A 23,652-nucleotide genomic window follows, 5' to 3' on the forward strand; every position below is an offset into this window, starting at 1 on the left:
GCTCAGAGAGGAGCTGAAAAGCCTTAAAGTCGCTCAGAGAGGAGCTGAAAAGCCTTAAAGTCAATCAGAGAGGGGCTGAAAAGCCTTAAAGTCGCTCAGAGAGGGGCTGAAAAGCCTTAAAGTCGCTCAGAGAGGGGCTGAAAAGCCTTAAAGTCACTCAGAGAGGGGCTGAAAAGCCTTAAAGTCGCTCAGAGAGGGGCTGAAAAGCCTTGAAGTTGCTCACAGAGGGGCTGAAAAGCCTTAAAGTCACTCAGAGAGGGGCTGAAAAGCCTTAAAGTTGCTCAGAGAGGGGCTGAAAAGCCTTGAAGTAACTCCGAGAGGGGCTGAAAAGCCTTGAAGTCACTCAGAGAGGCTCAGAGAGGGGCGGTCACAGCGCCATCCCCTCGCTGAGGTAAGATGGCGGCGCTCCCCCACACATCGCCTCACACCTTCCCGCCCTCGCCTTCCCGCCGTCGTATTCCCGCCCTCGCAGAGCCCGCCGGAAGCGGAAGTGGGACACTGACAGCTGCGTCACGTGAGCGCCGGGTCACGTGAGGCGCCGCCGCCGGTCCTGCAGCCGCCGCCATGATGTCGTGCTTCCCGGAGCTGTACTTCAATGTGGATAACGGTTACCTGGAGGGATTGGTGCGAGGCTTCAAGGCCGGCGTGTTGCGGCAGGGAGACTACGTCAACCTGGTGCAGTGCGAGAGCCTCGAGGGTGAGCGGGGGGCGATGGGCCGAGCTGAGCCCCCACCCCTTCACGGCCAAGGGCTGAGGCTGGGCCTGCTGTGAGGGGAGGGGGCCGAGGGGCTGTGGGTTGTGTCGGCCATCGCTGTGTGTTCCCATTGCCTGTATTGATCAGTGGGTACAAAGCTGGGCTGCTTTTGTGTTGCTTGTCAGCCTTGATCAGCTCATCCTGTGCTAAGCAGCTCCTCTGTGCCACTGCCCCATTTAATGTTAGTCACTCGTAGGTGTCAGGAGCCCGGGTCAGCAGCCTGCTTCTAAATCATGAGGGACAAAACTGCCTTGTTGTGGAGATAGGTTGGAACATGTGGGTTTTTTATCAATGGAAGCATAATCAGAGTCATGGAATGGCTGCCCTACCAGATGAGGTTGCCCATACCCTTAAAGAGGGTTCTGGGGGGTGTTCCTGCTGCTCTGCTCATCCACAGTCTTAGCAAACCCTGTATTTTATCATTGCAGGCTTCTTCCTCTTTGGAGTCTTCTTTCTGCGCTTACAGCTTCTTTATTTTATCCCCCTTTCCCCTTTTTTTTTGCATCATGAGCAAAGTTGTGTAAAGCTCTCCCTTGGAGTGGTGTTTTCTGTGTTTGAAATGAGTCATTTTGGACTTCCCATATCATTGCTCTGGTTTCGTTACTGTCTCCTCCAGACAGCTCTGTAATGGCTGCTGCTGTGCACAGACCATAAGGGCTGTTCTGAGTTCTCTGCTCTTCCTGCTCTGCTTTGCTTTGCTTTCTGTGTTCCTGCCTGATCTGCTCCTGCTGAAGGCTTTTCCTTCAAGGAATGTTGCTCGTGATCACTCGTGTAGGTCTGTGGTCAGACCGTTTCTTTCCTCTGTCCCTATGCTTCTCATTTTGCTGTCTTACTGCCAGTTTTCTGTGTTCTGAAGGTTTTAATGTGAATTCTCTCTGTGCTGAATCTACGTAGTGACAGGTTATTGGTAGCCAAAATGCATAGTTAGGCACAAATACTCTCGTCTGCTTTCCTATTCTGCCTTTGCTGCCTCTTCTTGGTGTGACACCAGCTCTGCAGACTGTCCTCCCAGTCCTGGAGCAAATGGTCAGCTCTGCTGTGGGGAAATCCTAAAGAGCTGAGGCTGTCTTGGTGCTTGCTTAGGGAAGGATCAACTCCTCTGTGTTAGGACTCGAGCTGACAGCTCGATGCTGCTGGGCAGAGGAGATCATGCTTTTCTGCTTGATCCTTTGTAGCTCTCCCTGTCCGATAGCAAAGTAAGCTGATTAAAACTCTTGCTTGCTGCTGCCTGAGGGAGCCATATAGCTCAGTGTGATCAGGCTGGCTCCTGAGCAGGGAGACATGACTGGAATCAGAGGGGAGGGCATAGCAGCTGTTTTGACTTAAGCTTTCTCTGGAAATCAAGAATACGTTTAATCCTTTCTTTCAGCACCAGAAGCCCTGATGCTTTGGCAGTTCCTCATGCAGGTCCCTGTGCACTGGGTACCTCTGCTGGGTATGCTTGGAGCTTGCTGCAGCCAATTCCTGCTTCTGACACAAGGTGTCAGTGAAGGACTTAGAGCTGTTTGCCTCCCTTGTGCAAGCACAGATCCGCTGTGCAGAATTTGCCTTGGCTAACCAAGCTTATGACTCACCTAGATTCCTGCAGTCAGAAGGGTACTGTGCTGAATCCAGCTGCTGGAAGCTGCCATAAGCTCTTAGAGGTCTGGTATGTGCTTTGCAGAATATTAAACTGTTGATAGCATTTGACAGCCATGCCTCTGTAGGAATCATAGAATCGTTTGAGTCAGGAAGGATCCTTAAAGGTCATCTAGTCCCACCCCCCTGCACTGAGCAGGGATGCACACAGCTCTGTCAGTGCTCAGAGCCCCATCCAGCCTGACCTTGGCTGTCTGCAGGGATGGGGCACCACCAGCTCTGTTCAGCCTGTGCCAGCTGTCCATTGGTGCTGGTGGCCTTTCCATCAGAAGCTGAAGAGACTGAGCTAGAGCACTGGTGGGGAAAGAGCTGCAGAAGTCTCTGCCCTGCATCCAGTTTTGGTGTGGTGTAATTTGCCGGCTGGTAGCTGAGGAGAGTTGGCACCTCACTGCTATTAGTGTGGTGCAACCACAGTAAAGGTCTTAAATTCTGCAGAAAATGAATGGTCTTTGGGCATTCCTTGAGTCGGATTTCAGAGAATCCATTTCAGCAGCATCTGAGGTGGTTATAAACGGAAGCAACAAAGGGAACAGCAAGAGCTGCGGCCTTCTGAAGGAGATGTGGGTGATGAGCTGCACTGCAGGCTGCTGCACAATCCCTCCCTCTGTTACTTTGCTACCTCAGTCTTGGGAGGTGGCAAAGCAAGTTTTAATTCCTATATATGCTGCATCAATTTGGGAGTGCCTGAGCTGAGCGGTGGTTGCTGGAGTTACACAGAATGGGCATTTGTGATGAATACTCAGCAAGAAGAGGATGAGGTTCCATTGTGCTGCTGCATGAAGCAGCTTTCTGGGAGCTGTGACCTGGCCATAGTTTACCCGGCTCAATGGGGGAGAGAACAAAAGCAGCGTGGTAATTCAGGAGCTCCCTTGCCAAATGCTGGTTCAGTCTGTTCTCAAAGTGCATGAACCACTGGGAGAAATGCTGGAACAGGCATGCAGACCTCACTGCAGCAAGCCCTGGGCTGCCGACACACAGCAGAGGGGATCTCAGGCAATTGCTGCTGCTGCTGCCAGGTCTGAGCTGTGCTGGGGGCTGAGCTCTGGGAGAGCCTGAGCCTTGTGCTGGGGGATGCTTTGAGGCAGGGTCTGTAAATGCAGTCCCAGTTTTTGGAAAACGAGTTCTGTCCGCTTGGATGCTGAGAGATGCAGAGGAGGTCAGTTCCTGTAGCTTGTGGCTGGCCTGCTCTGTAGAAGCTGTTTCCAAGTGTTATATAAACATGGCCCCTGTTCCAGTTACATTGCTTCGTGCTGGCTCTTGTGCTGTGGCGTGGGGGCAGCCCCTTGCTGAGCAGACAGAAAGCAGTTGGTGGGGGCCTGCTCTGAGCTGCGGGTGGTGGCACTGTCCGAGCAGAGCCTGGTGTGCATCAAGCTGCCATTTTCGTCCATTACTCCCTGGTGGTGGCTCTCTGGCATCAGGTAAGCAGACAGCAAGGTGGATTCTTGCAGTGTGGAAGGTAAGAACTGAGCTGCAGTGGTTGGTGGCACTGGAGCTGCGTGTCAGAGCTGAGCGCTTTGGAAGAATCCCCACTGAATTAAGAACTGATGGGATGTGCAGTAGCTGCCTTCTCTCCAAGTGCCCCAATAGATGCAACACAAAGTCATGTGATATTTGCACAGACTCTGCTTTCATGGGGGCTCTGAGCAATGACAGAGCTTAAAGTGCTACTGATTGTCATAAATAACAACTCCACTGAGCTGAAGGGTGTTCTGAGTTTGGGTGTAATCCAGTTTTAGGGTGTTTGACTCTGCAGTGGGGATCATACTGAAAACTCCACTGTTGCAGTTATGCAGACCATGTTTTTCCCCATCTCAGAAATTCATAGTGTCTGGTAGAATAAAGCGCAGCTGTTAACTGTGTCTGGAGAGCAGAGATTTGGGTGAAGTTTCTGCTTTGCTTCAACTGTGGTGCGTGTTGTTGGGCAAGGAGCTCTCTGCTGCATCCAGGATTCCGTATTAAAAGTAAATGGAGTACAAAACTCTCCTGGAAACGGCTGAGAAACACAACAGAACGGAGTGCTATTAAGTGCCTGGCCTTTCTTTCCCCCCCTCTATAAACCACAGTCTGTTTCCTGTGAGACTCAGCAGTGATAACGTCCTCCTAGCTGAAAAGCACCGGGTCAGAAATGTCTTGCTAGATCCCATTGGAAATACCCCGAAGAATTGGAATGCTGCCTGCAGGCTGTCTGACCCTGCTGCCCCTCTGGATGAGGCCGGTGTCACGCTGTGCAGTACAGCTCAGCCTGGAGCTCAGCACCCAGAATGCTGTCCAACTTCTGCCTGTAGCTGGATGTGGTGTCAAAAGAGCACACTAGGCTTGACTCATCTCATGTGTGCGTATCTTTTAGCATGTGCCATATATGTAAGGTGTGTCCTGCTCACCATGCAGTGCCGAGGACTCGCACCAGAGAAAGCAGGGATAAGTGCCTTGGTTTATTAATTTATTTTTCTTGTTGATTGCTGTTTGTTTTCTCTGGACGGTGCGTTCACATCTGATTTGGCTAAACTCTTCCAGCTCTTCTCTTTTCCCCATAAAGGCCTCAAGACCCGGGGAGGATGCTTTGCCTAGTTGGCCCTTGGGGGTGAAGCTGAAGGGAGATGAACATCATGTACCAGCACAGCTAGTAATGCTGTGAGAGATGGGATTGTGAGACGTTCCTCAGCTCTGGATTCAGTTTTTCCACAGAGATATTTGAGCCAAGTGCAACTAAACATGGCTTTTTGACTTGACAGAGCCCAGCAAGTTGTAGTTGCTTGTCCAGCACCACAGCATGGTTGGGCACCTGACCTATAGTGAGGGCACCAGGGGGATCAAAGCTTTCTTCTGCTTGTAAAGGGAGGGGAAGGTTTCTAGCCTTGTCCCTCCATCCATGGCAGGGAATACCTGCTGTATGGCATGTGTTTAAATGGGATTCATCTTCAGCCCCTCTCTACCTCTTAATGCCTGACTTATCTTCACCCACACAATTAGTAAGATCCACTTGATGATGCAGTGACCTGGCTGCTTTATGATCTTAAGGTTTTTGCCTGCTTCTTTTTGGCTCTGAAAGCACTCCAGGTGCCTCCTGCCTCCCATTCAGCTGTAACAGAGGAGCCCTGCTTGTTTGGTGCAGGTGGTTTCTTGGCTACAGAAGCACTGAATGTCAGCTTCCTTAGGTACACTCGTCAAAGCCCACGAGCCCCCCAGTACAAACCCTCTGGAGTGGAACTGTGCTTTCTTTTCCAGACCTGAAGCTGCACCTTCAGAGCACAGACTATGGGAACTTCCTGGCCAACGAAGCCTCCCCTCTCACCGTCTCTGTCATTGATGACAAGCTGAAGGAGAAGATGGTGGTGGAGTTCCGTCACATGAGGAACCACGCATATGAGCCCCTGGCAAGCTTTCTGGACTTCATCACGTGAGTACAGCTGTTCACAAGCAGTGCTTAAAACCTTGTCCTTCCAGGCCTGGGAGCTCTCAGTCTTACTTTCTGCACATTTACGTGCCTTTGCTGCTGAGCTGGCTGTGGCTCTGCTAGCCTAGACATTTATTCTTGTCCCCAGTGCTGATTTTTTTCCTGAGTTTTTAATGTGACTCTCTTCAAAAACATCAGCCTATGCATGACAGCAGCTGTGTGCTAGTTCTGACTCTTCATCAGGGTGCAGGGATCCTGCCATCCCACCCTGCTGGCCACAATCCTGTGCCTGATGCCATCATAAACTGGTTCAAGGAGCTGAGCTGACCAAAGTGGAACAGTTTTTCTCATTTAGGGTTAATCTTTTACTGATCTGTTTCCTCAGCTAGCTCAGTGGGATCCAGTCACTAAGGAAAGGGAGGGCCTGGGGCATGCAGCAGAGCTGCAGCAGCATTTGTAGGTACATGAAAAGACAGTGGGCTCTTGTGTTTGCGGTCCCACAGCTGTGTCAGCTGATGGAAAGGCTAAAACAGCAAAGCATCCTTGTAAATCCTTCCTCCTGTATCCTTGCCATGTCTGGACAGTACCACTATCTCGTTTGCCTAACCCAGTGTCTCACAGCTGTAATTTTCTGGGTCACTGTGCTGAAGCTGCCCATCTTTTTAAGCCTCTTGTGGTTTCTAAGATGTAGCTTTTTCTTACACACCTGGCTCTAAAACTGGCTCCAGATACAGAGCAGCACATCAGCAAGACATGGCCTTGCAGTATCATTGGCAGTGCTGGAAGCACTATGTAGGTCACCACATGTAATGTGACGGGCTGGTTCTTAGCAGCATTTGAATGACTTAGCTTTCAAACTGGTGTTCACACTCAACTTGATTTACGTTTGATCTTGTTCTGCTTCTGTCTCCCCAGTTTTGATGAGCTGTCTAAAGCAAAACACAGCTCCGTGCATATGATATCTACGTATCTCACCTACTGCATAATCTCCTCTTAAATGCGTTGCTCCCATTTGGTACAGAATGTTTTTTCCTCAAATTGTCTTTGCTCTCATCTCATTTTTACTCATGGATTTATTTATTTTTTTTATTTTTATTTTAATGGCATTGTCTTCAGCCCTGCCTGGAGGAAGCAGAATGCAGCCCTTTCCCTACAGGAAGCGTCTCCACCCTCTTGGGGTGCATTCTGTGCTTGGAGCCTGAACACTCAGTTACATTTCTGGTGCGCTGTGATGGAGAGAGCTCCTGTGGGTCTGTAGTGCTGACAGCTTCAGCTGCTCTGTCTGTCTCTTAGAACCTCTAGTAAGTGTAGAATCATAGAATGGTTGGAGTTGGAAGGGATCCTAAAGGCCATCTGGTGCCAGCCCTGCACTGAGCAGGGACACCCACAGCTCCATCAGTGCTCACAGCCCATTCCCTGACCTTGGCTGTCTGCAGGGATGGGGCACCACCACCTCTCTGGGCAACCTGTGCCACTGCCTCACCGCCCTGACTGTAAAGAACTTCTAACTTAGCTCCAATTTAAATCTCCCTTTCAGTTTGAATCCATTTCCCTTTATCTTGTCAGAACATCCTGTGCTAAAGAGTTTGTCCCCTCCCTTCCTACAGCTCCATTAGATACTTAGAACTGCAGTGACTTCTAGCGATGCTGCAGACAGCTAACCAGAGATGAACAAGGACAGGGAAACTCTGTACTACTGTTTTTGCCCAGCAGGTCTTCAAGCTTCTGTTGATAATCCTGATATATTCAGTGAGTAAAACAGTGTTGATTTGAGGCATGGGGGAGGAATTTCAGAGCTGTAGCAGTGTTAGCACAGAACTCAGTTCAAAGGCAGGCAGTGCCTCCTTATGGCACTGTTTTCTGACTTTGTTTGTGGGGGTAACATCATAAAAATGTGGAGCCAGATGTTGGCAGTGCTGGGAACATTGTGCATGTGGCAGGGGTGCTGTGTCACCACCTGACCTGGGTGACCCCAGAACAAGCCAATGTCACTCCATCTGCTTTGGCTGACCACACAGGTGTACACGATAAGGTGATTTATCTTTTGCCTTTTAAACAGGATTATTTCCCACTCCATTTTTCCGGGGTAGGTAATAAGTGTTGGACTGCTCCTGCTAGACAGCTCAGAGCCAGCAAGATATGAGGTGGTCAGGGCAAGGAGTCTGTGTGACTGCATGCGAAAACCTCGGGCTGAACTGGGATAGAAAACGCTGCCTTCAGCTCACCGGGAGGTGGCACTCCAGCCCTGTGCTGCCTGTGCCCCCTGCTGCAGTGCCAGGGCTGAGAAGGGGTGCCTCTCAGGGTGAGCAGAGTTGACCTCCCTGTAAAGCATAGGGGAAATGAGAGTGTTTAAAAGCACACTGAGCCAAGAACGCAGCTACGCAGCAACCACAGTGCAAGGTCGTCATTCGCAGGGCTGCTTGCCGTTGCTGGTTTCTGTCTTGGTGTGCTCCCCTCCTGGCACCACTGTGACTCTTTCCTGGCTCCAGTTCTCTCCAGGATCTCTTCTGTGGCAAGTGGTACATTGTCACTTGGCTGATTTCCCTTTTGTTAGTTCAAGTGGTAGCGTCCCATGCCGCTGTGTATCACGGTGAGGGAAATCAGAGCCTGCCCCAGTCCCTGTGAAACACCTGCTAGCTCTACGCCTTGCTGTGCTGCTCCTCACGGCACGACTGCTGCTTCCCTGTGCTGTTCAGCTGACCGCAGTAGGTCTGACTGATGGGCACAAGCTGGCTGCTGGTTTCTTTGCTCCAGCACAAATAATTGTCTGTTTGGCCAAGGGAACGGAGCGACATGCTGTAGGGCAGCAACAAACAGGTATTAAGTGTACTTGAAACAGCAAAACCCACTTCCTGATTTCAACAAGCACATATTGACTTGTGGGATGGAAGTGGGTTTTAGGTTCTTCTCAGTGATGTGCTGCCCTGCCTTTCTGTAAAGGCTTTGTTCTTTGTGCCAGCCTGCCGTGTGCCATGTCCTGGCTCTCTTTCTTCCCAGTGCTTCGCAATGTAGTTTAGATAGGACTCCTATCTGTCCTTTGTGCTATTACTCTGAGCTCTAGCCAGCTGTAGCCTGATTGGATTGTCAGCTGTAGGGTTTTCCAGGTGGAGTTGGGTGGAGTGTTTTCATTTTTCCCCCCTTACTACTGCAGCCTTTTCCCTGCTTGGGAAAGCCTGATTTCACAGCAGCCTCACCTGAGGGCTCTGGCAGCTGCTGGGCAGGGATGGGCTCTGCCTCGTGGCCAGCTTTGAGCCCACGTAGGAGCGAGGCCCAGGGTGGAGCTGGGTCTGAACACGTCTTCCGGGTCTATGATCACACCTGTCTGCAGAGGATGGACTCAGACATCATTTGTCTTTACCTCCCCAGTCTGCTAGACCTTGGGAACATGGTTGCCCTGAGGATGTCCCTGGGAACTTGGCTGTCGGTATGTTTTTGCGGTCACAGGACCTGTTTTTGACGAGGCTTCGTGTACCTTTTCCACTTGCACATGCCTTTTTGTAGCTGACACTTCCCTCTAGTACCTTCTCTGTGACCCTTTCCTGCTCTGCCTCTCCCTGCACTGGATAGATCTAGTTTCTGCTGCATGACTTTAAGTTGAAACTTAATCTTAACGGCAGTGCTTTTCTAGAGCCAGACTGTTTCAATTGCTACTTGAGCTGAAGACTCAAGTCTTCCTACTCTCCTCTGGAGTAGGAAGCTGCCTGTCTTTTCTCTAAATGCACTACAACGTTCATCTTGGCATAGTTGTGTGAGGTTACAAAACATGACTACGTCCTTTCAAAGCCCTTTCTTACAGAAGAAAGAACTCCAGGAGCTTTACATTAGGTGCTGACAGCCCATTGGGGTGCATGCAGCAATCTGAAGCTTCTCTTCCCAGCTCTCCTGTGGTTAGAACTGCACGATGCTATTTTATTTGTTGAGACCTTCGTGATGGTGAGATCGGGAAGCAAAAATTACCGTAGCAGCTGGAGATCCTTCAATAAAAGGTTTATGAGCCTCTTCTGGCAGAGATGGTTTTGGCAGAGAAGCTCGGGTTCCTGACAAACAGCTTCCCTGTTTGCAGAGAGTGCAAAGTTGAACTGATAAGCCAAGTTCTTGGAGGGGTTGTGTAACATTCAAAACGAGAGGGCATGGAGCTAATGGTCTGGAAATGATCACAGGCTCGCGGCCTCTGGATGGTGGCATTGGAACTGCATCTGTTCCCATGCTTACTCAAAGGATACGGAGCTTGTGCCTGTTTCCCAGAACCAATGTCTGCAAAGATAACTGGGTTCTGTGCCTCGGTGGTGGCTGCAGGAGTCATCTTTCAAAACAGCGTGACTGCGGGTATCCCCTTTGGGAAGGGCAGTGTGCTCCCTGGAAGGCAGATTTCGCTGCACATCACGCTGTGCTTTATTCCCTGCTTCCTTTCACCAGTTCCTTAAAGCTGGAACCCTGCTTTGACTGACCAGTGCTCTTCTTGGCTTGGGAAGTGTCTGCATGATGCCAGGCAAGCACGCTGAGTCACGCCTCTGATCCGACATGCTAGCAAGGCGTTCTCATCAGAGGCAGCAAAACGCAGTGATAAGTTCCAGTTGTAATTAAGGACGTTTCTTCCTATTGAAGCTCTGTGGCCCTGAGGATGGCCCTCACTGGCAGATTGGAGCTGATTGGGGGGAACATGCTGTCCCTGGGTGACTGCATCCATGCTGGTTTGTTTCATCCAGGGATGGACTTAGCCCTGTCTTCATTGGCTTGGCTTACAGCTGAATCCCTCTGGTTGTTCTTGTGCTTGCCTTGTGTTCCATCTCACCACCCCTCCCTCTGCAGCTGCACAGCGTGTCTGCTAGGGGCATTAAAACAGAAAAGGGAAGGAGTATGTTACACTTATCCATGCACCCCCAATGGATTTATGCATGGCTGTGGCTATTCCAGAAGGCAGTTTGCATGTGTGCAGTGCTTTTAATTGGATGAGTGTTCACTGGGTGCTCCTGAATCCATGTGATGTGCTTTGCTCCTTCACTGAAACCAGTCTCAAGGTCTTCCACTGTGAGCAGCCTTTGTTTTCCATTTGGCTTTAGCAAAGTTTATGTGCGAGCAGCATGATTAGATGTCCCTGGTCAACACTTAAACTGTAATTAGTGCTAAAGTCTCCTCAGCGCAGCGCGGTGCCAGGGCTCAGCCCAGCAGACCAGCCTAGTGTTTCTCAAGTTCTGAGGTCAAGCTTAAGGCATCAGGCTTAGGAAACCAGAGCCGCTTGCATTGCTTGGCATTCAAAACATCCATGATGTCTCAAGGGGGTGGCACTCATCTAGAGTGCGACGTGCGTTTGTAAAACCTCAACACTAGAGTGCTTCTGAAGGGGTGGTTTTTTTTGCTCATTAGGCTTTAATGCAGCTTATGCTGTATGACTGCTTACAGGTTGCTGGATGATACCGCTAGGAAACTGAACTCAGTGTCCCAAGAGATGGTAATGATCACATGGAGCTAAATATAGACTAATGCTGAGAGCATTCCTGGATGCTTGGATGTGAAAGGCTCTGTGGCGCTGTGAAGTTATACCTCTTTGCTGTGAAATGGTCCCGTTGATCTAAGGTTAGCAGAGATCCCACTGTCTGGCTGAGCTCCTTTGTGGTGGCATCCATGATGTTCTCAGCTTTCTCTTTGGCAGGTCTGTGAAGCGACCACTTATGTGTGGTTTTGTTGGTGTGATGTAGGGAAGACAGGGAGAGGTCAGCATGCTTTGGGCAGTGCCCATGTCCACACTGCCTGCTCCCTGCACTGCCCACAGCAGGTAACGCTTCCCACCCTGCAGGCTGATTTGTCTTTGAGCTGAAAATGGGACCTGAGGATATAATTCTGTTCATCTGCTGTCAATTAGTCCAGTAGAGCCTCAGTGAGGCACTGAGGTCTTTGTGAGGTCCCTTTTCCTTTCCACAGCAGGGCAGTTAGATGGCAGTGATGTGCTCCATGTGCAAGCCTCTCAGCTGTCAACTGCTCTATGTCAGCTACTGCTCCTCTGGGCATTCCTTTCTTCACCTTCAGAGCTCAGAGAGTGGTAACCCCATGCTCTACATGCCAGCACCTCGCTCGCATCTTCAGCCTTAAGTGCATGAACCGGGTGAGCCGCTCTAAGCATGAGAGTGACCACAGCCAGTGCCACTCCATTTGTCATTTAAGGCTGTCTCTGGAATTTGCATGGGGCTCAGAGCACACCTCTGATCCTGCTGGAGTTTCCACTCTTATCTCAAAACAAACACTCAGCATCTGCAGCCACAGATTACTGAATATGGGAGAGCACATGAGGTCTGTGGTCACCATCCCCAGCATCTCTCCCAGAAGGGAAGGCTCCAGGGAGACCTCATTGTAACCTCCAGATACTTGAAGGGAGTGTATAAACAGGAGGGGGTATGTCTGTTAATGAGGGTGGAGAGCGATAAGACAAAGAGGAATGGTTTTAAACTGAGCCAGGGGAGGTTTAGGTCGGGTATTAGGAGGAAGTTTTTCACCCTGAGGGTGGTGACGCACTGGAACATGTTGCCCAAGGAGGCTGTGGATGCCCCATCCCTGCAGGCATTCAAGGCCAGGCTGGATGTGGCTCTGGACAGCCTGGGCTGCTGGTTGGCGACCCTGAGCATAGCAGGGGGGTTGAAAGCAGATGAGCATTGGGGACCTTTTCAACCCAGGCCATTCTGTGGTTCTGTGATCTTCCTTTGAGGAGGAGGTCTGGCAGGGGACACTGGTGTGAGCAGAGCCCCCCAGCTGCCCTGCCCCACTATCAGCCTGCTGCCTCCTGTGCTGGAGGGCTGTCCTCATGACCCCTTGGTGAGCAGCTGTTAAACCACAGCTTGGCAGGGCTCTTGGAGGATCCCTGAGAAACGCAGGTCATGCAGTGTTGGGTTCATTAGTCATGCTTTGTGACCACTTGCAGTATTGTTTACGGCTTCTTTGGTATCCTGGAGCAGAAAGCAATAAAAAACCAACCTATCTGCTGTAGGACAATGACTCTTTATGATTAGATTAGGAAGTGGGGGAGGGCAAAGCTGTGCCTTGGGGTTGCTGCCTTGCAGGGCCATGCCCTGCTGCCTTCAGGCTGTTAGTGTCCCACGTGAGGAGCTTTCATATATTTTATGTGCTCCTTTGATGGAAAGCCATCGCAGTCCTTCCTGTATCTCTTGCTAATCTGTGATTGTACTGACAGAAGTCCAAAAGGAGGAGAACACGCGTCGTTACGTACCCTATATGCAGCTATATGGGTGCTGCCCTCCTCAGCTCTACTAGCAGCTCATCCAAGCTGCAAGCCAACATCTCCTGCTGAGAGCAATACTTCTGAACTTGATGACTCCTTCCTGTCCCCAAATAAGAAACTCTGCTGTAGCGTGAGATGTGAGCTCTGCTTCTAGGAATCGGCCAGCGCTGTGTTTCTGTGAATGTGAGTTTCTGGTGTAACACCACACCTCGGTGAGTGAGAGAAGGGCAGACTGAGGCAGGATGTGACTTCACGTGGAGCTCTGGCTGATCGTCCAGCCTTTGTAGATGCAGATAACAGCTCGTGGCAGGAATGTAATGAAGCTGGTAAGGACCTGATGGGGAGAATGATGACAAAGGCTGCTCTATTAAACAAGGAGTTGGAGGAGGTTCTAGGAAAACTGCTGCCACCATAATCAATCTAATCCTCTGGGCCTGGGCGGAAATGCTGGAGTAGCCAGGACCTCTCCTCTGGTTTTAGTACAGCTGTGCTACTGAAAGCAGATGCGTTTTTGTTGGGAAACTGGCAAGTGTTACCCCTTCCAGAAATGGGGAGAGGCTTTTCCAGCTGCCCTGGCACTGGAGGATTTGCCTCATCTCTGTGACTGACTAAGCCAGAATGGCTGAGATGAACCAGAGGCCACATTTGAGTAAGTGTGGTCTGGGCTTTCCTGAAGGAAATGGGATTCACCCTTAGATCTCTATCAGGAAGGGTGATGTGGGTGTGCTGCTGTCTGCCTGCCCTTGCAGCCGCTGGGAGATCTTTGTCCTGCTCCAGCTCTTGCAACACCACCACAGTGGAAACTGGAAAGTGAAATTTCCCTCTGCTTTGCACGTGGTGAGTCTCCCGCAGAGGGGATTCCTTCCCTGAATCCAGTCTGGATCCAATGAGGCAATAAGATGCTCATGTTTGCCTGAGGGCTGCAGGGAACCAACGAGCCCTTCTTGCTGCCAGGAGATTGCAACCATGGTGAGAGCTGCACAAACAGAAGGGCAGGTAATGACCCAGCAGACTGAAGGGCAGCAGGAGGTTTCCCGGTACCCTGCCAGCTGTGTGATTGCTGTAGTTCCAGACTGAATATCCCTGCACTCATAAGGGTGTTCTGCAGAGCTGATGGGTGGAGGAGTGTTACCTGCTACCCGGAGAAAAGGGCAGCACCTGTTTGAGGAAGGAAGGTGTGGATTTGTTCATGGGCCTTCCCCTGGCGTGCATTTGAGGGCTCGTAAGCCTGTCTAGTAAAACTGTGGCCATCTGCCTTTGGTTGGCTCTACCCACCTGTCCTTCCTGGGCTTCCAAGGGAAGCAGCTGTGTGGCTGTTAGCAAAGAGATGCAATGAGCAGCAGCAGCATCCCTGTGATGTCTGAGTGTCTCGCTGTCCTGCCAGCCTTGCACCCACCTGCTTCAAACTCTCTCCCTTCTGACGTTGGAACTGAGGCCCAGTCCTCTCTGTTTCAGAGCAATCTTCTTCAGCACTTTTCCCACCTGCTGCCTGCTAAGCTTTTAGAGTTTGAGGAGTCAGAGCACAGGAGCGTGAAGCCCCAGATGACCTGCTCCCTTAGCATCTTTGACCCTGCTCTGCTCCTGAGGATTGGAAATAGTTGTGTGTGGTTCCGGGAGGGTATAAATAAAGGTTGTGCCAAAGCTGCTAGCACCATTGTTTTAAGAAGAGAGTGGAACTGCAGGAACGTGAGCCATGCTCTTGGTGTAGTTAGAGCAGTGCTGTTGGCACCAAAGCTGAGCTCAAGGCAGGTTATTAGCAGATTCCTCTTTCTTTGCTCTTGTCCTTTGCCACTTTGGTGACCTGATCTCTGCAGAGCAGGTGATACTGGGAGAGCAATGGGAACAGCTTTCCCTCTAGGAGCAGCTCTACCCTCTTCAGGGTCCATGTCTCTCCTGTACTGAGGACCCCACATCTGAATGCAGCGCTCCAGGTGAGCTCTCACAGTGCAGAGCAGAGGGGCAGATCCCTCCCTGACTTTCTGGCTGTGCTGCTTTGGATGTCCATCTGCCACCCAACAGTCCACCATGTCCTGTTCAACAGGGCTGTGCTCCATCCTTACATCCCGCAGCTTGCACTGATAGGAGAGGTTGCTGTGACCCTGGTGCAGGCTGTGCACTTGGCTCTGTTGGATCTGCTGAAGTTCTCCTGGACACACAGTTTGAGGTCGTCCACAAACTTGCTGAGGGTGCACTTGATTCCACTGTTGATGTCATTGATGAAGATGTGACCCCTGAGGGACACCACTCAGCACTGATCTCCATCTGGACATTGCCTACTCTCTGGGTGTGATCTCACAACCAGTTTCTCATCCACCATATCTTTCCACTCTGGAGAAGAGGGTGTGGGAGATCATGCCTAAGGCCTTACTGAAGTCCAGATAGATGACATCAGTGGCTCTTCTCTTGTCCACTGATGCTTTATACCATCATAAAAAGCAATGACTTCTTGTAGTGAGCGTGGTCGGACACAATGGAGCAGAACCCCAGAGAGGCTGTAAGATACATTGAGGAAGTGTCTCACTTGTTCTTTGTGGGAGGGTTTCGTCTTCCTGGAGGTGTTCACAGGGTCTGGTGCTGTTTGCTGCTGTTGTGTTATTTGTGACAGGCTTCCTCTTTCACCCCTGCAGGTACAGCTACATGATTGACAACGTCATCCTGCTGATCACTGGGACTCTGCACCAGCGCTCCATCTCTGAACTGGTGCCCAAGTGCCACCCTCTGGGAAGTTTTGAGCAGATGGAAGCCGTGAACATTGCGCAGACACCTGCAGAGCTCTACAATGCCATCCTGGTGGACACTCCCCTGGGTGAGCACAAGTCCCTTTTCCCTGGAGGGCCATGCAGTGGGTAATGCCCAGCTGTGGCTGTGTTGCCTGTGGTGGCTGGGCTTGAGCTCATGTCTATGCCTGTCCTGTCCAGTTTTTCCAGCACAATTAGTTGGACCATTGGGCAATTTCTTGAAGGCAATATTTGGAGATAACTGCTAGAGATTGATGTGTGGTCCATCTTATCCTGAGACAGATAAAATTAGCTCTGTATCAAGCTTTGATCTATCCCTACTACTATCTATACTACTTCTGTCTATGCTATCTAACTAACTATTAGCACTACCTAAGCTACTATCTCTACTATGTAACTATAACCATCTATATGTTAACTTCCCAAAGGCAGACAGCAACAACAAAAAAACCCATCCCAAGGCTTTGTGAGCTGTTTGGATAGCAGGATCCAGCACCAAGGCATTGTCACAGGGCTACAAGCCTTGACCGGGAGGCATGTGACACTGTAAAAACAGTTCTATGAACAGCCAGGCAGGCAGATCTGGTCTTTAAAGATAAAAGGTGTAGGAAGTGGTTGTGGAGAAAACACGGGAGCCTCTGTGGTAGTAGGAGAGGTAGTCACAGGAGACCTTCTAAGTTAGTATCTGTGGGCAAAGGTAATGAGCTGTGCCTGAGTCAGTGATTAATCACTCTTTGGAGTTGCTAGAAAGAACAAAACACTTAAATCATCGTTTTGTCTTTGATGGTAGTCGTCATTTTTGGAACTAAATGCTTGCTGTAGTAATGAGGTGAATCAGGTTGTTGTCATGGGAAAATGATTTGCCACGTAGAGCCCAACAAAGAAGGAAGAACGTGTCTAAAGGGGTCTGGCCACCTCTGAGTGTCCGGAGAAGGATGGAGCTGCTGCAGCGAGGCCAGGGCCAATACAGCTGAGCGTGGTGTGCTTGGCCTGCCAGGTAGGAGACTGCCTGCAGCTGAGCCGAGTCCGCTGTAAGGGTGGTGTGTGGGAAGAGCATCCTCCTCAAGTGTAAGCGTGAACCTTCCCACTTCAAGAATAAGATAGAACCAAGTGTTTTGAAGGTATTATTAGCTCCCAGAGACCTAAAAGCTTTGCGTTGTTACACTGGTGAGGTGGTTGCAGAAAGTCTCTGCCTCTTGCCTTCATGCACTTGTGAGCTTTGCCTGCTCCTCCTGGCTGGTCTAAGTCCTTCAGACCTTTGCCCTGGCTGTGCCCTTGAGCCTGTGTACCATCTAGTGAGGCATTTCTTCAGCAGGAGGACGTGGGGAGTAGCAGTGTTGCCTAAACAAGCAAGCACACAGGCTCCAGTTGTTTAACTTGCACTCCTTCCAGTGACCACACGCGAAGAAACAGCAGCTCTATCTCCTAACAGTGCCTGAGCAGCTACGTGGCTTGGTAGGAATGCCTAACCCCAAATGGCTTTCATAGGTTAGCAGGGCAAAATAAGTCTTGCTGTTAGCCTAATTTGGGATATTGGAGGGCCAAGAACTGAAATAGCTGTGTTCTCATTCCTCTGCTACTCTGAAGTAGCCACTGCTCTCAGGCCTAGCCAGAGAGCCCTGCAGTGAAAACCAGTCCTGGCACACTCTGGTTTCATTTCTGTCAGCCATGGTGAGCAGTGTTCCTCTAGCTACGTGGCATTGCCCTCTGATGCTGCTGCAGCATAGCAAAGAGGCCTCTGTGGGGATCATCAGGACTTGACCCCCTCCAAGCTTCCAGGATGTAGGAGCTGTCGATCCCCACATCTCCTTAACCCACATAAGGTGCAGGAGGAGGAAGGAGAAGCACACCAGGACTGCTGTCTTGCTGCTGCCGTGCTGTAGCAAGCAATTTGGAAGCTACCTTCTCAATTCTGAGAGCCTGCATCTGGGAACAGTTTGGGGTTGGTTTGTTTGCTGTTATTTCTTTTTTTAAATGTGGGCTGCTCTGGCACTGATGGTGGGGGCTGGAGATGAGAACTTCTGCTGAGAACAAGCTGTTGACAGCATGGCAAGACTTGAGGGGTCAACACAGCCTGCCAGGGGTGAAGAAGGATGTTGGGTTGAGTGCTCCAAAAAATGGCTGTGGCCTGGGGAGCCATGGTGAAGGCTGAGGTTTGAGTTATGGCAGTTTGGAGGCACTGAAGACAAGAGCAGCTCAGCACAACCTGTGCTTCTGCTTGCTGTTGTCGAGGGCTCGCCCTGCTCTGGGATTTGCTGGGTGTGGGTCTGGTCAGGGCAGCACCAATTCTGTCTGTGGTTCTCTTTCAGCTGCTTTCTTCCAAGACTGCATATCTGAACAGGACCTTGATGAAATGAACATTGAAATCATTCGAAACACGCTGTATAAGGTAACGAGACTCTGGGAAGGGGAAGAGATGCTCCCTTCCCTGTTCATTCCTAGTGTGCCTACAGCTCTGTCTGGCCAAGAGCTCCAACTGAGAGGCTGCCTTTCTTCAAATAAAGGGAAGAAGGTATTTCCCCCTTAGAGGAGATACAAAAATAAATCTGCTCCTTGTCCCAGGCCTGCACGGGAAGCTGTCGGCTCCTCTTCTGGCCCCGTCTGGTTTGAGCTGGCAGCATAAAAGCGTGTGTTTATGTGCAGGCTGTGGCTATCGCTCCATCTCAGCTTTCTGGATTAAGGGTGGGATGCAGATTGTATCTGCCAGCCTTGTTTGCACTGGTCACAGCCAGCTAGCAGGCAGCGTGACCTCTGCTTCCCAAGGAAGCCTTGGCCCATTGGGAGAGGTGGAGAGCAGGTCAGGCATGAAGGGAAGAAGGCAAAGGGAGGGGAGAAGGTGCTGCACGTCGGCAGTCATGCCCAGCTGCGTGTGGCCTCTGGCATGTACTGATCTTTTGTTGTAATGGAGGGAGGTATGCTGGCACGCATAAATACCTGCACCTTGCAGCTCACTGTATGGAGCTGGGGGAAGGCAGGGAGCAGAGTGAGCAGGCAGCTCGGTGGGCGCCTTCACCCTGGGTGCCAGCTGCCATAACCTTTCCCATTTCCTTGCTGAGGCTGGGTGCTCCTTTGCATTCTGTTTTTGCTGCCCCCAAACTGAATGTCTGCATCTCAGTGCACTGGGACTGGCTCTCACTGATATTCAACCCCCCTGGGAGGTTCTTGAATGGAAATGTCCTAAAGACAGAGAGCAGAAGTTAAAAGTTTAATGGTCAGCTCTTAAAGCAGGGAGAGGTCAGAAGCTGGGGCATGCTGGCATCATCATCTTCACTACTACTTCCATGTTTTCCCATCTTTAAGTGGATGTGCTGGAACGCAGCTGGCTGGCTGCTGGCTTTTGCTGGCTGCCTGCCTATAGGAACCTGCTGGAGGAACTTTGTGGCTGGACACTAAAATACAGCAGAGAAATCGCTGTGGATAAATGGGGAGGTATGAGGTATGGCATGGGAGGTACGAGGAGGTGACCTTATGAGGGTCTCCTTGTTCCCTGCTGCTACTGCTACATTAATCTTGGGTTGTGATCGACCTGAGCAGTTGATTCTTAACAGTGAGAACTGCATAAACACGGCTGTGCTGCTGCCTACGACTGCAGTGTGTTTGTGCTGCACACTGCGCCTTTTCATGGTCCAGTTCCTCTCTCATCTCAGAATGTGAACAGCAGAACAGGAGAAGCTGCTGAGAAGGACACTGTAAAGGTTTGGGTACTTCCATGTGTGAAACTACAAGAAGGCTTGGGGTTCCTCAGCTGGAAGAGGAGTGAATTGTGATGGTAATGTTGAATGAGACAACAAGGATGGACAGGCCACAGATCAGCCTGGATGCAAAGCACAAACAAGACTAGCAGAAGGCAGAGGGTAATTGAATTGCGTCATGGAAGTGAAAGTCCATTAAGGACTATTAAATGTGAGCACACCACCATTTCAGGGATACAGGGTTCGGGACTCTGGAGAGCTTCCTGTAAATTGCTGTCATCTGTGAGGGGCCCTGGGGAGGGCACCCAGCAGGGCTGTCCTGCAGTCTCCTCTCACGTGGTGTCCGTGATGCTGGATCCTCACTCAGTGCTGGATATCTCAGCTCACACCTCCACTATTTGCAGGGCCTGAGGTTTGTGTATGAACTCTGAGAAGGGCAGAACTGGTGAGCGAGCCTCTCACTCAGCCTCAAGCAGAGTTTGATATCTGTGCCTTTCTTTCTTTCAGGCCAATGCTCTGCACTTCTCTGTGCTTCAGCAGTGGCAAAGAGGATTTCCAGCCTGCTGGCAACGGTGTCTCTTTGATGCACAGTGCTGGCCCAGCAGTGCCCTTTTGCACTGTATTTACAGAATGCAGTCATCCAGGTGCTTTCTTAGAGCAGAGGCCGAGGATGTGGTCCATCTTGTGACAAGGCAGAGATTTGTGGTGTCTCAGCATCGTTATTTTTCCATCCCTTTACGCTGTTCTGTCTGCAGCGCTGTGTCTGGGGAGGTGCTTTATCACATGATGGTTTCCTCTGAGCAAGTTTTTTGCTGAACAGCACTTTTAGCCTTGCGCTACATCCACGGCTCCCCTTGGGAGATGCAGTCATCCTCCAGCTGGACTCTGGTACCTCTCCACAAAGGATTACGTTTCCTGGAGGCAGCATGGCTGTGCCTAGCTTGATTCTTTCTGCAGTGCTCCAGTTGGGATGGAGACCCGGCGGCTGCAGTGTGAGAAGAGAATTACAGAGGACGGCTGGTTTCCTTCACAGATGTCCCGTCTCATCTCTCAACTCTGCTTACACAGCGCTCCTTTCTGAGCTTGGGTCTTGCAGCTCTGGTTGTGTGGCTTGGCATGTTTGTAGAGGCCAGAGCGGGGTCAGGAAACCATGTGAGACTTGAGTGGATGCTTTGGAGTTAGACCACTCAAAGGAGCAAAATAGGCTCGAATGTTGGTGCCTGGTGTTCTGCCTGCTGTAAGCTCATCCAGTCACTTGAACCCAGCAAACCGCAGCTCTTCGTGTCTCTGGCTCCTGGGGAAGCACTGTCCCTTGTGTGGGCTTGGCATTCAAGTTCACTTGGGGTGAGAGTGCCTGTGCTGTGTTATAAAGTGTCTGGGAGCGTCCCTCCTTACTGTCTGAATGGCCCTATGAGTGGTACATGAAGCGGTGTGGAAACCTGCTCATTCCTCTCTCTCTTCCAGGCATACCTGGAGTCCTTCTACAAGTTCTGCAAGGCGCTGGGAGGTACCACAGCAGATGCCATGTGCCCCATCCTGGAGGTAGGTCTGGAAGCCCTCACGGGGTCACCTATCACCCTGTGCTTAGCCTGTCTGCCAGCACTAAGGACAATCCTTGTCAGCATCCCAGTGCAGCCTGACCTAGGAGAACATTGTCTGCATGTGACTTCAGGCAGGCTTGGTTGCCTGATCTTGGCTATGTGCTGACCCATCATGGCAACCTTCATCCAACAAGCAGGAGAACAACCAGCACCATTCTGCACATGGCCGGTCAGCGTGCCCAAGGCCAGCTGGTGGGTGTGCTGGGCCCGAGTGCAATAGGTGGGAGAAAATCACTCCTGGAGCTCCACTCTGTGCTTTGGCTTGCTCCTGAGGTAGGGATTTCCTCAACCCAGCAGTCCCCAGGCATCAGCTGGACAAGGAGTCCACACATGTAGAGCTGTGCATCCCAGGCAGTGAGCCAGGCTTGCTCATGCTGCCCTCTGATGTGGCTCTGTTCAGAGCAACACCGGTGTCTGCTGACCTCACTGCAGTCCGAGGTGAAACTCTATTTTTCTCCCACAGTTTGAAGCTGACCGGAGGGCCTTCATCATCACCATCAATTCCTTTGGCACTGAGCTGTCCAAGGAGGACCGAGCAAAGCTGTTCCCACACTGTGGCAAGCTCTACCCCGAGGGGCTGGCTCAGTTGGCCAGAGCAGATGACTATGAACAAGTTAAAAATGTCGCTGACTACTACCCTGTGAGTGCTCTGGGGTGAGGGCATGAGGGACTGGTGCCAGGATCCTCTGTGTGTCAGGGCTGGGGGAGCTCATGGATAGGCAGCATGGGGAGGGGACTGCCCATCTTATGCTGCTTGGAGTCAGTGAGCTCAGTGTCCCTGTGCTGAAGCAGCACATGCCAGTGCTCATGTGTGTGCACAGGACAGGCTCTCTGCTGAACAGGTGTAGTTACTGTTTCTGGTACATAGGGCCCAGGAGTGCTGCTGAGCTTGTTGGGGTACCAGAGTGTGTGTATATCTTTTGGTATCATCTTCCCTCAGGAGTACAAGCTGCTGTTTGAAGGGGCTGGCAGCAACCCTGGAGACAAGACCCTTGAAGACAGGTTCTTTGAGCATGAGGTGAGTGAGCCCTGAGATGCTTCTCAGCAAGTGTATCTACCTGTGCCCTTTGAAAAGCTCCAGGAAGCAGCAGGCTTGGCTGCCGCCCTGTTGGTAGAGCTCCAGAATGTCAGTGCTGTGCAGGAATAGAGTTTGGGTGCTCCAAGGAGGGAATGGGGCTTTAGTCCTTGTTGTCACTCAGAAGCTTAGGGCAGTGTGGGAGTTAGATTTGGGGCTGCTGTTAGGTCTACCAGGAGTGAAAGCAGAGTGTAATTATGTGGGAAAGGAGCATACGAGGGAGTAAATTCCTCTTCTGAGTGTCAGACCCCTTCTGTCTGAGCCCTGAGCCTTCTGGGGAAGTCACCAGAGCTCAGTGCTGCTTCATCCTTCCCTGGGCTGGCTCTTGGCAGAGGACAGTCCAGCAGAGGTGGACAGGTGTTATGTCCTCCCCAGGTGAAGCTGAACAAGCTGGCATTCCTCAATCAATTCCACTTTGGAGTCTTCTACGCCTTTGTGAAGCTGAAGGAGCAGGAATGCCGCAACATCGTGTGGATCGCGGAGTGCATCGCCCAGAGGCACAGGACCAAGATTGACAACTACATTCCCATCTTCTAAACCTGCTCTGCTCCTGTCCGACCCCTGGAGCTGGGAGGGACCCTTGCCTATTTTCCATGTGCTCCCTGAGTTACCCCTTGCCCAGACTCCAGGGGTGTTGAACTGGCTCAGGCGGAGGGACTGTACAGTTGCTAGTTAAATTATTCTCAAGCTGAAGTTAGGTTGTGTGTGCAGTGAGGGGCCGGTGGCACAGGCTTGGCCCTGTGCAGCGGGAGGGACGCCTCCTGTTGTGTACCCATAGTACCCGTGTTACTGTACTCATCTGCTGTATGCACTTCCCCTCGCAGAGCCAGGGGCTCGCTGCCTCTCAGCAGTGCAAGGAGCACAGCAGCTCTGCCATGGCCAGCAGTCCTCGCTGTCAGGGCTCTGAGCACGCTTCCTCCTCCGTGTTGTCCCTGTGAGGTTTAGTTTGAATGTGACTTGTAGCGTAGCCAGTGCTGCTGTGTAATCCTCGCATCCCCTTGTAGCAAACCCTGTTGTGGGAGAGACCGAGCAGCCCCAGCCAGAGCTGGGACGGAGCCTGTGGGAACACCAGGGCAGAGCCAGAGCATGTGTGCAGTGCTCATCCAGCTCCAGCAGCGTTCACACCAGTGCTGGTGTCCTCAAAAGCTCCTCTATCAGCTGCTGGAGCTTGGAAGGGCTCTGGAAGCCAGCTGAGTTCCTTCCTCCCTGCAGCCCCTTGTGGCTTGGAGCTCCCTGTGCTCCCCAGCTGTTGGGATGGTGCTGTGCACTGCATCACCCTACGGGCCAGGTCCCAGGGCAGAGTTGGAGCCCTGTTCACCCCATTGGGTCGGGGGGAGTGTTGGTGGGGAACACATGCCTGGTGTTCCCAGCAGCAGCAGCTCCATCCTGGCTTTGTGCTGCGGTCACCTCTGAGTGTCTGTTCTGTGACCCTCCTCCCACCTCTGCACCAATAAATATCTGCCTGCTGCCCTGGGGCTGCTTCTGTACCTCGGTCCAGGGCAGGACATCCCCCTCCTCTCCCCCCACAATGA

General features: G+C 51.4%; 1 protein-coding gene across 1 annotated transcript; it reads left to right on the forward strand.

The window, feature by feature from the left end:
• The first annotated feature begins 475 nt into the window (after positions 1–475).
• ATP6V0D1 (ATPase H+ transporting V0 subunit d1) lies at positions 476–23,589 on the forward strand. Its single transcript, XM_015873813.2, has 8 exons — positions 476–697; positions 5,618–5,789; positions 15,642–15,820; positions 18,062–18,141; positions 20,909–20,986; positions 21,509–21,685; positions 21,986–22,063; positions 22,496–23,589. The coding sequence occupies exons 1-8, from the start codon at positions 565–567 to the stop codon at positions 22,655–22,657; spliced, it is 1,059 nt and encodes a 352-aa protein (XP_015729299.1). The 5' UTR covers positions 476–564; the 3' UTR covers positions 22,658–23,589.
• The last annotated feature ends 63 nt before the right edge of the window (positions 23,590–23,652 follow it).

Source organism: Coturnix japonica, chromosome 11 (genome assembly GCF_001577835.2).
Source record: "Coturnix japonica isolate 7356 chromosome 11, Coturnix japonica 2.1, whole genome shotgun sequence".
Taxonomy (NCBI): domain Eukaryota; kingdom Metazoa; phylum Chordata; class Aves; order Galliformes; family Phasianidae; genus Coturnix; species Coturnix japonica.